The following is a 15,334-nucleotide window of genomic DNA, read 5'->3' as shown; positions in this document are numbered from 1 at the left end:
CCCAGACCAAAAAGCTAGACTTTTCCTGTGAAAGGCCTCATCGATTCTAATGCTATATGGGGTAAGGGCTAACTACAGTATTTTTTGTAACATGTTTTTTGTCAGCCATGTTGGAGCATTGATGGAGCAATCTCCCATTTCATGTCCCCGAACCCTGACCGCATTTGTAAACCTCATTTGCACTTATTGAGCAATGCCAACACAACGGAGCAAACGGAAACAGCGGACACACACATTGAGCAAGAAAATCAATCTCCTGTTAGTCTCTTTTGAAGCTCTGTCTCTTCTTCAGTCATCTCTGCTCTCTCCTTCAGCTTTAAGATCCAGACATCCGTTGTAATTTAATGAGTGTGCGTCACCTCACCATGGGGTGAAGGGTCTTTTAAAGCCTGAGGCTTAATGGGGACTTGGGTGGGTTCAATGCTGCCTGCAAGACACCAGATCTCTCTTTCTTTCGTTCTCTCTTTCCATCTTTTTTACTCGCTCGCTCACTCACTCACTCACTCACTCACTCACTCACTCACTCACTCACTATCTCCTCGTCTTTGTCTCTCCTCTTTCGCCTCCTGCCTCACCCTCTACATTCATTCATTGCTCTTCAACACATGCACCTCCAGACTTTTTTCAAAACACAAATCTGTACTTGTGGAAGTAGAAGACTTGCAAAGCTGGTCCATGCATTTAGACAGGAAGTGACACGTGTGAGTGGCGTACATGAACCATGCTGGAGAGGAAGTGAAAGTGACCATGGCGTGTTGTTGTGCTTCCCCTACAAAGTGTTTTTTAGTCGGAAAAGAAAAGAGGACCTTGACCGTGGTTCCCCTTCCTCTGAAGCACCGAGCGGCAGAGAGTTGCGGAATAAACGCACCTGCCGTCGAATATACTTTTTTAAGGCTGTTCCACAGCGTGTGTGTGTGTGTGTGTGTGTGTGTGTGTGTCTGAGATTGTGTGTGTGTCTGGGGGTGTGTGTTTGTGCTAAAATAACCACTGTTTCAATTTGTTACAGTTGAACACGCGCTTCACACAATACGGGTGGTCGTCTGAGAGAGCGGTCTTAATAATTATTCTAATTAACAGCAGAGGACAATCTGAGCATTATTTAAAAATAGTTTTTCTAAATATATTACAATAGGTCGACTATTTCAGTCCTTATGGGACATTTCAGGTCATGTATTGTAATTATAATAATCCTAATTGAATTGGATCACAGAGACTGTGTCTTCCTGAACGGTCTTTTGACGATGCCGCGCACCACACTGAGAAGCTGAGGGTCTCTGGGCCTGGGCTTGTGTCACATATCTGAGTGTGAAAACCGACATGCAGTGAGTCAGTTGGGGAGATGTGCACGTAAGCCTGTGGTCTGAAGGACCCTGATGCATTGTGGCCTCTGGTGTTGAGGTGTAGACCGTGTGATAGCAGGGTTGCAGTCAAACCTGCTGCTAACACGTGTTTCCTGTAGACCAACTGTGAATGGATCTTCCTGTCATGCTGGACGTTCTGGCCTTTACACCGTCTCACAAACTTATGTTGAGTTTAGACTGGACTTTGTAGCTTGAGATTTATGTATTGTACACTAATACAATTCTTACATTTTCAGATTCTTAAAGCAACTCAGGACTACTCTGTCCAGTTGTCTTTTTAGCAAATTGGCTCCTGCAGAGCTTGCTGGTTTTGAGGTCATTCCTTTGATGGTTCTCAGCCTCTCTCCATTTAATTGTCCCTTTGAGTTATAGTGTCTGTTGCTTCGTGTACACATGCGTAGGAAGAAGGTTCAGCTTGTATGACTGTGGAAGAAAAGACGACCTGAAACACAGAGGGGGAAGTAAACCCTAGGAAGGACCACAGAAGGTGCTGCATCAGCAGGTGATAACGCAACTACGAAACTCTGTTCAAACGAACCTTGGGAAATATGAAATGATTAGTAAGCAGCAGATATATTGGAACATGCCCATGTTCAAATTCAATCAAGAGCTCCATTGATCCTAGCCTCACAGCCCCACAGGCTCTCTGGGTCAGGTCCAAGCAGCTCAATGAGAGGCCAGCTGAGGAACGCCAAGTGTGAAAAGGAACAAGGCAGGGTGAGTATGTGTAGGCTAGGGCGCCTTGTGAAACGTGTTTGGTCAACACGCTTCACAAGGCGATAATTATATCGAGAAACTGGCTGTTCCACGGAGGGCTGTGACACATTGTAATGAAGATGGTGTGCTACAGTACAGGCCATTCTAGTAGCTAGTTAGCTTCACCCTTCTTAGCATCCACACTGTCTTTAATACAACCTGTTATTTAGCATGTTAATGTTCAAGGGCTCTTACTGTAGCAGCCTAAGCCTAAGCCCAGCCTTGCTTAAATGGTGGTCATTATTTCCTATGTGAGGACTGACCTTTTGGTAGCAAGTGTTGTGTCTTGAATTAATAAAATATATGCATTGTTGGTATAATCGTTTATATACAATGTACACATATGATTGTGTAGTAATTGAGTCATAAATGTATGTAAGGGGAGGGGGTTAATTGGGCCTGGGGGGGGATGAATCGATCATGTGTTTTGGCCATTAGAACCGGAGACCTTTAACTTAGCCCCGCCCTCATCTACCCCTCCCTGTGCGGCTGATTGACAGGCACTGCAGGCGCTGCTGTAACACTGACATGCTACCAGGTTTGTTTTGCTGATGCTTGTCTCAGACACGGATAACCAAACCACAGGGCTCCATCACACCGTCACTTTTCACCTCGGATTTGTTTTTCTGTTTTGATTTTTTTTACAATATTGTACATGAATGGGCAGGCACCTACATACAAACACACCCAGGCATAGTGGGGCTGACAGTTTTTTGTGCAAATCCATAGGCTAACCCAGCGCTGTTGATGTGAAACCAGAGACAAGCAGAGGGGTAGGGAGAGAGAGATGTCGGGAGAGAGATAAAACGCTTCCTGACTGATATTTTTATTCAAAGCTGACAAACCACCATCTCTCTCTTCCTATCTTTTGCCCTCTCTCTCTCTCTCTCTCGTTCTCGTTCTCGTTCTCGTTCTCGTTCTCTCTCGTTCTCTCGTTCTCGTTCTCTCTCTCTCGTTCTCTCTCCGTCTGTCTCTCTCTCCTGCTCTCCTCTACCTCGGTGTGAGTCACAAGGTCAATGAACAGAACCAGTGAAGAAAGCAGGGGTTTAACCCGGCCTGTGTGTCAGTGCTCTTTGCGTTCTTTATCCATCCCGGGATGCCGTCGGCTCTGTTCACATTGACGGCCGTACACATCCTGTAAGTGGCTATCGAAGGCTCTGACACGAGGCTCCCATCGATCGGCAACGCAAATCAAAACATGGCCGCCTGACCGTCAACAACAGCGGCGGAAGCAGCAGCAGCAGAAGGATGCAATGGAGGGAATCAATGGTGGAAGCCATTAGCGACACCGTGACCCCTGCTGATGTTGTCTGTGGGTTTTTGTTTGTAAAGTTGGTCCGTCTGCGAGGGCTTAGTGGGCCGGTGGTGGTGGCGGCAGAGGCAGCCCATTATCTAGCTCTATAGAGCTGTTACCGTCCGCAGAGGTCGAGACGAGGGCTGTGCGGACGCAGGGCTCTCCTCTCCTCTCCCCCCGTTAATTGGAATGAGTCTGCATGTCTGCTGGAGGGTCTGTTAGTCCTCTCTGTCCTATTGAGTTCTACGCTCCAACTTTCCACTCAGACCCCTGTGTGTGTGTGTGTGTGTGTGTGTGTGTGTGTGTGTGTGTGTGTGTGTGTGTGTGTGTGTGTGTGTGTGTGTGTGTGTGTGTGTGTGTGTGTGTGTGTGTGTGTGTGTGTGTGTGTGTGTGTTGGATGTTAACAGAATGTATCCGTATATCTCGCTGTTTGTCGAGCCCCAGCCCCCTGAGCTCAGACGGGGTGGAGGGATCAAGGGGAAATCTTTTCCGGAAGGAACCGGAACGTAACGGGATATTCCGAGATGTCCTGTTTTGGATGAATGAAGCACATCTTGTCTTGCACACCCTGGGGAGGGTAGAATGCATGTACACCGTGTCGGTGTACAGATGCTTTAATGCAGCGGCCCCACTCATTTAAGGCTTTTTCATTTAGGTGTGGGAATGATAACTAGAATCGGAATTGATCAATTTGATTCATATTTTCAGGATGTTAATTTCAGGAAATACGCCAGTCCGCTGTGCGCTAAGAAGAAGATTATTTTGGGGCAATTGATGGCATGAAAGCATAGTAAAGCGTGAATACGATTATGTCGTATTCATCAGTCTAATCCACTGATTGCAGTAATGTGAACACACAAAGGCAAACCCAAGGCAAAAGAGATGCATAAAAAAAAATTAAGTTGTGAATCGATTCTTAATCATAGAAAATAAGTGTCATGATTCGTTAACCCCAATTTTAATTGCAAACCTACTGGAGCGCCTGGGGCTGGATTCATTATCATCCCATGCTGGCTGTATTTGTAATTGTTCCTTTTTGATTTTTCTCTGGTAGCCCCGTTTGCCTCTTGCTAGGAGGAAAGGCAGCTTTAAATCATGGTCTTTAATGACAATCTGCACAATTAGCCCTGCTATTCACTGATTGATTGATTTCATTTGCTGCTTCGAGGGCTGTAATCAATAGTCGCTCACGTTGCTCTGCTCCTCCTGGAGGAGGTCAGCAGGGTCTGCCTCCTGCCACCTTCAGAGGAGGAGGAGTGGAGCAGGACGGGGAGGAGGAGGGGAGGACGGAGGCAGAGGCGGAGGATTAATGGAGAGATGGAGGGGAGAGAGTAAAGTTGGTGTATAGGACCTTGTTGTTTGATTTTCGTTCGAGATAGTGGGGCCAAAGAATGATGGGGAGTTGGATTCTATTAAATGGCCACTCTGCTATCAGCCTACCCTTTGGAACAGTCCTCTTTGTGGGCTGGTAGGCTGGTAGGCTCAACTATCCACACATCTGATTAGACACCCCCACATGTAGACCGGGTCGATTTTAAGGGCTAATCCTTAACGTTACACCTGGTGTTAAAATATGGGCTCTGTAAGGTAAACATGGATGTTTATTGATTCCGCCCCTCCCCACCCTATTATTGGATGCAATGACCCATCATCAGCTCATTGAGGGGACCAGTTCACCTTGGTGACCTGTCGGGGTTCATGTTGTGAGTGTGCCTGTTTGTGTACCTATGACCAGCACCCTTTTGTGTCATTGCAGCGTCTCATGTATTTCTTCAAGCTGGGGGGATAGCGTGCCTACAAGAGCAAGGGAAAAGAAAGGGAGCACAAAGGAAAACAGAGAGAGAGGGAAGAGAGGAGGAGAGGAGGAGAGGGGAAGAAGGAGAGGGATGGAGGCAGAGAGAGACTTGTGCATCACATAATCAATCCCGCGGTATCCGGATCATTCCGGTTGGCCGATGGCTCTCCATTTTTAAATCAATATAGTTAGTTACCCGTAGCTGTGTGTGTGTGTGTGTGTGTGTGTGTGTGTGTGTGTGGGGGTGTGTAGGCGTGTCGGGGTCCGGTACCAGGAGTGCGATGGTGCACGCAGATGGTGGTGATGTCACCTCTCTGGGGCCGCCAGCTCATGTGCGGTCCTCAGTCTCCTGCTTCCTAGCTTCATGTCCCTCCTCTCCTCCATTGAATGATGGGAAAGCTCTTAGATGTTCAGGACTGCACTTCATTTACTGTTTCCTACAAAATATAATACATAAACAAACAGTGTCAGTCAATCTGCCTCTTTCCATTTCTTTCTTTCTTTCTTTCTTTCTTTCTTTCTTTCTTTCTTTCTTTCTTTCTTTCTTTCTTTCTTTCTTTCTTTCTTTCTTTCTTTCTTTCCCCCCCCCCCCCCCTCCCCTCCCTCTCTATATAAGACTCCGCACTTCTGGCAAGAGGTCCGGCTGGCGGTTCCCTGTGTATATGTGGGCTTCCTTTCTGTGACGACACTTGAGGAATTCACACACACATCGACACACACACAGAAACGCACAATCTAATCACATTTGGAAAGTAATCTTATGAATTAATAAATGAATATGGCTTAAAACAATCTCTAAATGTGTGTAGTTTGTGTAATTTGTGTGTCTTTGTGTATCGTGAACATTTGTGTTTCTGTGTGCATACATATATGTGTTTGTGAGGTTGAGGAATGCTGACATTTGGTTTATAGCAGTTATACTTGTGAGAACACTGCTGGCAGGTCGAAAGGGGAGATGTTTGTTTCTCCCTCACTTACTCAGTTAATTCCTCTCTCTCTCTCTCTCACTGTCGCTCTCTCCCTCTTTCTCTCTCTCTCCTTCTGTCAAGTTAGAAAGAAATAATTTTCCAAAGTAGCCCACGGTTTTCTCACAGCATCAGTTACCTTCCTCTGATTGGCCGACACCTGGGCTGATGGTCACATGACAGAGAAATGTGTATTCAGGATTCTCTCTCTCTCACTTCCTCTTCCTCCCCCTCACCCTCCCTCCCGGCCTTTCCTAAGGCACTCTAAGATGACCACTCCTTTTCATATTTAAGTTGTTGTATTTCAATCTGTGTGACACAGTAGTGGACATATCAATCTTGATAATGAATCAAATTACAAACCGGTGTAACTTGATTAGACCATTTCCTGAACTCAAGATGCTGCCAGTCATGCAAAAAAATGAAGATTGAATTACTGTGGTCTCTTAAATCTCCAGTGATATACAATCTAACTTATTGCCCCACCCCAATCAGTCAGTTAGGATCAGTGAGATGAATTATTAAAGATTATTTATTCTATTATCTTTATTATCTTCTCCATTCTATTCTCTTCACTTTTCTCTTCTCCCCTTCCATCTGGTGCCATATTTCCTTCTTTCCTCACCTTGTCTCCTCTATTCTCCTGCCCTCCTTTCCCTCCACTCCCCTATTCTTCCTCTCCTCTCCTCTCCTCTCCTCTCCTCTCCGCCACTCTTCTATCCTTCCTGTCCTCTCCTCTCCCCTCCTATCTCCTTCTCCTCTCCTCCACTCTCCTATCCTTCCTCTCCTCTCCTCTCCTCTCCTCTCCTCTCCTCTTACTTTCCTCTCCTCTCCTCCCGGCTCTTCCTCTCTCAATACATCCTGATAGCTGTGACCGGGCCCTGGTCATGCCCATCAGTTGATCTTGGCTTCCCCGCGAGTCCCCAGGGTTTGTATGTCTCAATAGCTATCCACTTCCTGTCTGGATGACCTCATCCGAACCCAGCTGTCCAACACGACTCCCTAAATCAATAAGGAAATTAATTTAAAAAACCTGAATCTGAAACATGAAACGGCAGCACTCAGCGTCCCCGATTGCAAGCATTAGTTCCAGGCTTCTTTGCCACTTTTTAACAACACTTTTGTGGTTTAATGTTTTGGCAGCTAAATTATGCAAATGTCCCTCTTAAGAGATTAGCTAATTTGCATTTTCTCAAATCCAAACATTTGGGGTGGGAATCTGTAAAGATGATGGGTGTATTATTCTAAATCCATCTATTTTAACACAAACATTACATTATATTTGGCATTAATGTCAAGAAATACCGTAACAGAGAGGAAGAGAGACATGTGAGTGGGCTAGAGCGAGTGAGAGCAGATGTTGTTCCAAGATGGAGTGCATCGGAGGGTGAACTGGGAAAATGCAGTCTTACTTCAGGGCATCTGGGCGCACCAAAAACACATTCTGTCGTTTTTGTTACTGTGTTCCGTACATTTTGAGTAGCATTCTGAAAAGAGTGTGTGTGTGTGTGTGTGTGTGTGTGTGTGTGTGTGTGTGTGTGTGTGTGTGTGTGTGTGTGTGTGTGTGTGTGTGTGTGTGTGTGTGTGTGTGTGTGTGTGTGTGTGTGTGCGCATGATGTGATGTTACTGGTCCTGCAGATTCAAAGCCCAATAGTTCCAGGTTCAAACCCTATTGTCGGGGTAGAAATTGCCCTTTCTTTGCCCCCATGTTATACATTTTTAGGGCATTTTGGATAATTTCCAGTGCAATGCTATGGAATGTTGACCATCCAATTGGACCAATTTTCAAGCACTCCAATACAATCTGGACCTGCCATGATAATATAGAGTATAACACAGAAATGAACTCTTTAATCAAATATCTTTATTAACTCATACCCATAGGCAGGTAGGCTGCGAGGCAGGCTGCCCTATGACCTGACCAGCTCCTAACCTGCTCATTAATAACGGTCCTAAAATGCCACCCGCTGTTGCTTCCGATAAATGCCTATGCTAAATTACGAAATATTAGTAACTGCATTTAAATGCATTTGAGCAGCTTCTGGACGCGTGTGTGTGTGCGTGCGTCTGAGCCGGAGATAGGATGATGTGTGTCCTCTACTATCAACAGGGCAGAGTGAATTAGTCCATTGTCCGTTCATTACAGCCACTTCTGTGTGGACGACAGCAGCTGTTAATCTTGGCTCACAGCAACAGCGCTGGGCTCATGGAACACACACACACACACACACACACACACACACACACACACACACACACACACACACACACACACACACACACACACACACACACACACACACACACACACACACACACACACACACACACACCACTTGGGCCTTTAGATCCATGAAGCGCTAACTGGTTTAGCTCCTATCAGTGGTTCCCTCTGTGTGTCCTTTATGACTGCATGTGGATGGCTCCTCGCGTGTGTGTGTGTGTGAGTTGCGGAGATAGTGGTCTCCTTCACGGCCCAGAACACAGGCCACATTGAGGGTAGTGGTGGTCCCGGTGGTGTCATGGGACAGATGAGTCGCTCCCGGCCCGGCGCCTTTGACCCGCCGCGGGTGACTCAAGGCGCGGAGACTTCCCCATCGGGGGCCGTGACACGGGAAGAAAGACTCAAGGCTCAAAGTCTAGCGGTCGCGACCGGCACGCCAGGCTGCCGCCGACTTCATGTTCCGGTCACATTGCTCCTTTTAATTCTCCACTGAAGTTAATCCTTTTTATAATCGCTATTCAATCATTGCGTTGAATTGATTTGACAGTGGGTGAATTGTTATAGGTTCAAGGAGTCCATCTCCCTGTCTGTCTATCGGCGTGTCTGTCTGTCTGTCTGTCGGCGTGTCTGTCTGTCGGCGTGTCTGTCTGTCTGTCTGTCGGCGTGTCTGTCTGTCGGCGTGTCTGTCTGTCGGCGTGTTTGTCTTTCCTGTCTGTCTGTCTGTCCTGTCTGTCGGCGTGTCTGTCTGTCGGCGTGTATCTGTCTCTCCCTCTGTATCTGTCTCTCCCTCTCTCCATCTCCCTGGTCTCTGGTCTCTGTGGTCTTAAGTCTCTTTTTGGTCTATGTGCCTCCTTGCGTCTGTACTCACCCCCTCTCCCCCCCCTCCCTCCTCCCTCCCTCCAGCTGGGATGTCCTGAGGGGACCCCCGCGGGCCCCAGAGCAGGGACGCGCTGATGGGACCTGCTGCGCCGCCATGAGCCTTCAAGACGGCGGCGGCGGTGGCGCCAACCTGGCGGCGGCCGGCGGCAGCATGCGGCGCCGGCTGGAGGACCAGGAGCTCACGCTGCGCGTCTACCCGGGCCCCCTGGCCGAGGGCACCATCTACTGCCCCGTGGGCGCCCGCAAGAGCACCAGCGCCGCCGACGTCATCGCCGGCGTCATCGAGCGGCTGCGCCTGGAGCGCACCCAGTGCTACGTGCTCGCCGAGGTCAAGGAGTTCGGCGGCGAGGAGTGGATCCTGAATCCGGGCGACTGTCCCGTGCAGCGCATGATGCTGTGGCCGCGCAACGCGCTGGAGAACCGCGGCGGGCTGGGCAGCGGCGAGGACTACCGCTTCCTGCTGCGCGAGAAGAACCTGGACGGCTCCATCCACTACGGCGGCAGCCTGCAGATGTGGCTGCGCGTCACGGAGGAGCGGCGCCACATGGTGGAGCGGGGTTTCCTGCCCCAGCCCGCAGGGAGCCAGCACCCGGCGGACCTGTGCGCCCTGCCGGAGCTGACGGAGCGCGCGCTGCTGGAGAGCCTGCGGGCGCGCTTCCGCCAGGAGAAGATCTACACGTACGTGGGCAGCATCCTCATCGTGGTCAACCCCTTCCAGTTCCTGCCCATCTACAACCCCAAGTATGTGAAGATGTACGACAACCACACGCTGGGCAAGCTGGAGCCGCACATCTACGCGGTGGCGGACGTGGCATACCACGCCATGCTGCAGCGCCGCAAGGACCAGTGCATCGTCATCTCCGGGGAGAGCGGCTCGGGGAAGACGCAGAGCACCAACTTCCTGATCCACCACCTGACCGCCCTCAGCCAGAAGGGGTTCGCCAGCGGGGTGGAGCAGACCATCCTGGGGGCGGGGCCCGTGTTGGAGGTGAGGAGCTGTGATTGGTTGATTGTTTTTTGTGTTTGATTGTGTCAGTAGGGGAGGATGTGTGGGATTGCACTGTATTCGAATGCAAAAGGAGAAATGGCGACTGGAGGAGTGCTTTCAGGCTCAGCTGAGGAAATAATCGTAAACTCAAACAGGAACATCAGTGGTTTAGCATCGGGATTCGTGTTAGCGTTAAGATCGTGTCCTCAGCAAACGAGCGAGGCCCAACATTAGTCAGAAGTCATTAGCCGGCTGCCTGCCATGCCGCTGTGAGTCGCTTCGACTTCGGTCAGGACAAGGAACATAAAAATCTGTTGAGGACAAGAATACTCCTCAGCCCGGGGCCCTCCGAGCTGTAACCCCCCCGGGGGCCAACGGTAAAACACTCCACAGCCAAGGTTCCCTATCCACAAAGAGGGGCTGCAGTTTAGCTCTAATGTAGTAATCGAACCACGCACCCTGAGCCTATGCTGGATCGACTCTCTCTAGAGTGCAGGAAAGGTGGGTGCGCCATAAGCTGTGGCTCGGCTCAGTGGGGACCACTGAGCTCGTTCATCAGTGAGGAGGAGAGGTGGCTGAAGACACTGACAATCCTAGGATTTAAAATAATGTGGGGGGTTTTCACCCCGATGGCTGGAATGTCATTTTCTTTCCTTTTTTTTAAATGAGGCGTGAAGCAGATTACTGGAATGCCTGCGCCTGCGGAGCCTATATTTATCTTAAGCTTGGCCACGTATGATTTTTATGTTTATTATTTGACCCAGAAACAGGGAATTTGCGTTGAAAATCCAATCCCTGGAATTACAATTTCAGTTGGTGGAAAAATTTAACAAACGACTGGAATGCTGGTTAATCCTGGTCTGGATTATGAATTAATAGTGGATTATGGATTACAGAATCAGTCACTGGGAATTTAATATTCCCGGCAGGAGAGAAGGTTTGGCTTCATACTGCCGTCATCGCTGGCTCTGATTTATCTGTTGATTTATGGCGGCCATTTTGGCCTGAAATTTACACCCGTCTTTTAGGGGAAGTACGTAGCTGTCATGACACAATGTGTTCTCCCCGTGTGCACTACTGCAGAGTCAAACAAGGCTTCAGCCGGAGCCATTTATAGTTTCACCGTGCAGTACGCTCCTCTATGCCCTGATATAAATGAGTTTTATTTCATCTTATTATTCTTGATGTATTTATATAACATTTGGTGTTTATGCAAAGTTTGACTGACCGTGAAGTCTGAGACATGTCATTCAGTAGCACAAAGGAGTTAGGCAGTGAACGCAGAGACAGGTCATTAAGGAGCAGGTAGGAGTTAAGCAACTAACACAGAGACAGCTCATTAAGCAGGTTGGGGTCAGACAGTACAGAGACAGCTCATTAAGAACAGGTAGGGTCAGACAGTAAAGATACAGCTCATTAAGCAGGTTGGGGTTTGACAGTTAATACAGACACAGCTCATTAAGGAGCATGAATGCGTTGAGACAGTACCAGTGCGCCAGTACAACCCAGTTACAACCCAACTCTGGTGGTGAGTCCCACTGTCCCAGAGAGGAGACTGAACGTAAACTCCTTATGGTTGACAGTGATGCCTGAATAACCAGCAGAGGTGCCGCCTCACCCTTCAATGCTGCAGCTCTGCGCAGAAGAGGAGATGTGTTTAGAGATCAGGGAGTACTTAGTCTACAGGGGAGGCCATTTCAGCTCACCTGTCAGCTATGTGCCTGTGCGTGCACTGCTGAGCATCAATGTCTTTGTGTTTGTGTGTGTGTGTGTGTGTGTGTTGATGTGTGTGTGTGTGTGTGTGTGTGATTTTGGTAGGACATCCGCATGGATGCCTTTTGCTATGTTTATGTGTTTTTGTGTGTGTTTGTTCCTCATAAATAAGCTGTCTGAGAGGAATTTCAGTCCTAGAATAGTGCAGTAGTTTTTCATCACAGTGTGGTACACAGAAGCACCGCATATACACAAGAAACACACAAGCATATTTACACTAGCCAGCTTTTAATAGAAATGTCCATAAATTGGGCCAAGGGCACCGCAGCCCCACTGGGAAAAATGTCCAACATTTAGAGACTGTGTGCGGAGGAAGTACAAAAGCAGAAGATAAACACACACACACACACGTACACACACACACACATACACACACACACACATTGTGTGAAGCGTGTGGTCAACGGCAAACAAAAGAGGAGGAACAGTGGCTATTTTAGCCCTGCTGTGAGTCAGTGTGTAGGACGCTAGCTAGCAGGTACCATAGAGACAGTGCAGAGCTAGCTCTTGCTAACGCCCGCGGCTTGGAGGCTGAAACTAGCTGGAGCGTTCCGGAGCCGACCGCTTCAGAAGGTGTACATCTGCACACCGCGTAATTAGCATGCATTCTCACGCATAAAAAAAAACATTGTGTATACTAACATGGGCCCCCTGAGCAAGAGTGCACTTGCCACCCTAGAAGTGAACACACTGTATTGTAAAACACAGATGCACGCACATTCAAGCGTACAGGAACACACACATAGGCACACAGGCATGCACGTGGTCACGCACACGCACTCGCCCACACAAGCACAACCATCTCTGTGTTTGACATTGACATTGGCCTGGATGTGTCCGGCTCTTGTCAGTGTAAATCCACTGCGGTGAAGACGATAAAATGTGACTTTAGCTGTCTTCGAAGGTCACCGCAGGACGCATAAACAATGCCCTGAGCCAGCAGGAGTCCGACACCCTGGCCACTAAGCTACGCCGTCCTAGGATACATGGATTAGAGCTGGAGTGTGTGTGTGTGTGTGTGTGTGTGTGTGTGTGTGTGTGTGTGTGTGTGTGTGTGTGTGTGTGTGTGTGTGTGTGTGTGTGTGTGTGTGTGTGTGTGTGTGTGTGTGTGTGTGTGTGTGTGTGTGTGTGTGTGTGCGCATGGCTCCGTGGGTGTGCATGGCTCCTGCAGTGCCTCTGAAGCAAACAGCAGTAAAGCCACGTGGAAAAAACAACCCAAGCGCGCGTGTGCGTGCGTGCGCGCGCGCGCGTGAGTGTTACGTCACTCAGGACAGAGATGTTATTCAACAGCCGACCTGCCCCCCCACCCAACCCCCCCCCCCCCCCTCCGCTTCGCTCTGGAATCGTAACTTTCCATAAAGACCGGCTCTTTAATAACGTATCGCAGATGGCCAGTCACTGCTGCAGTGGCGTGTAACCGGAGCGGCGGTTAGGACCGGGAGCGAGGGGAGCGTCGAGGGCCGCGAGGCTGGGATCAGGATCCCCTCGACGGGGAGACAGCTGGACTCCTGGGGGGGAAGAGGACCAGCCGTAGCCCCCCCCTAGTCCCAACCCGGTGTGATAACGTCGTTGTTTTATGCGTCCAAACGCCCGATGTACTGTAGCTCTCACAGATGTCCCTCTACAGTGAAGCCTCTCTCTGCGGAAGAAACGGATGTAGACACACACACACACACCGTAGAGTATAGGCTTGTATGTAACTCTGTTGGAGAACTCACAGGTTCAACGTTTGAATATTTTCAAGAGTTTTCTTTTGCAATCATGATTCAAGGTTATTATTGTCTTTTTGTGGCCAGGCCAGGGCTGTGACCCAGAATGTAAAACAGTAGGTTCTAATAAACCCAACGTCCAAATGGCTGTCTGTTGTGATGAGGGATGAGGTCATATTATATATATATTTTGGTCCTTTTTGGTGGGTTTAATTAAAACTCTTCTAACCCTCCTCATTCTAGGAAGGATGAGACATTTTCTGTTAAACCCATCAAAGCTGACCAACGTTTGGAGTCCAGCTTTTGTCTAGACGCTGGTTGCTTCAGAGAGACTGTCGTAATTCAACTTGTTTTCCCAGCCTTCAGTCTTCAGTGTATGAATGAATCCTTGAACCCAAACTCCTAACTTCATACTCGATGACAAATCGCGATGGCAAACACAAAGCACACACATGTGGGGAGTACATTCTGGTCCTGGATGTTTTTTTTAACACAACCGACTCACCAAAAGGCTAAAACCCTTGCGCAAAAAATACATTTTAAAGAACGGGAGCAAACCCAGACAGAGCAACCCTACAGTATATGACAACTATTACCCTTTTGTTCCTTTAGATTAATAGGTTTAATCATAAGTGCATTCATATAGTGAGGAAAGAAATGACCCATTAAAGACCAGGTGGACGAGGAGGCCGACGGCCATGTTGGTACAAAGAGAGCCCGGTTATACCTCTGGGCCTCGGCTCACACACGGTGACCAATCAAAAGATTCAACCATCATGAATGTACGTCTTTGTACTTTCCTTCCCCTGCGCATTTGCTTCCAGCCACCGACCGGCCTTCCCTTCTCTCACGCCTCCTTTGAATCAAAAGTATTTCCAGAATGGTTGAGCTGTAGTACGTCAGCCTGCGCTCCTCCTATAGCTCATAACATGCCCGGGTGTGGCTGCACCCGAGGCCTCCATAAACCAGCCGGCTTACGGAGGCTCGGCCCAGCGATCTTAAGAGGACGGGCCGAGCTGTGGTGCTGGTGCTGGCGGTGGCGGTGGGGTAGGGGGGCTTCACTGGGGACCTCTGGTGACCCTCCGGGGCCCTCGTTAGGACCGCCCTTTGTTCTCGGTGGTGTGGGGCCGGGGGCCTCCACCACCAGCAGCAGATGGTTCCATCCAGATGCTCTTAACCATGCCCCAGGGGACATAGCTCGTCTCCCATGGGTGAGATGGATGGGTTCAGGTAGTGTCTCTCCCTCTCTCCACCCCCTGGCTGAACTGTGTGTGTGTGTGTGTGTGTGTGTGTGTGTGTGTGTGTGTGTGTGTGTGTGTGTGTGTGTGTGTGTGTGTGTGTGTGTGTGTGTGTGTGTGTGTGTGTGTGTGTGTGTGTGTGTGTGTTAAAAGGTATTAGGGGTTAAGTAGTGCGCTAAGTGTGTGTGTGTGTGTGTCTCTCTCTAATTTGCTGGCGAACACCTGAAACCACAAGTACAATAATAGACCCCGCGATTGGCCACTCTCATCTCAATTGGTTTAATAGTTCAATTCAAATGATTTGCTCGAGTTGGCAAAGCCATCCCTGGGTAATGCTGTGAATGGCACCCAG

The 15,334-nt window shown here is 48.9% G+C and overlaps 1 protein-coding gene across 1 annotated transcript in view; it reads left to right on the top strand.

Moving 5' to 3' along the window:
• LOC132464937 (unconventional myosin-IXAb-like) overlaps positions 1-15,334 on the top strand; it is a 91,729-nt gene that overhangs the window by 11,018 nt on the left and 65,377 nt on the right. Inside the window, 1 exon segment of the mRNA XM_060061571.1 lies at positions 9,299-10,262. Within this exon segment, the coding sequence (XP_059917554.1) occupies positions 9,369-10,262 (894 nt within the window). The 5' untranslated portion in view covers positions 9,299-9,368.

This window comes from Gadus macrocephalus, chromosome 9 (genome assembly GCF_031168955.1).
Source record: "Gadus macrocephalus chromosome 9, ASM3116895v1".
In the NCBI taxonomy this organism is placed as follows: domain Eukaryota; kingdom Metazoa; phylum Chordata; class Actinopteri; order Gadiformes; family Gadidae; genus Gadus; species Gadus macrocephalus.
This window is presented reverse-complemented; position numbering and strand designations above follow the sequence as displayed.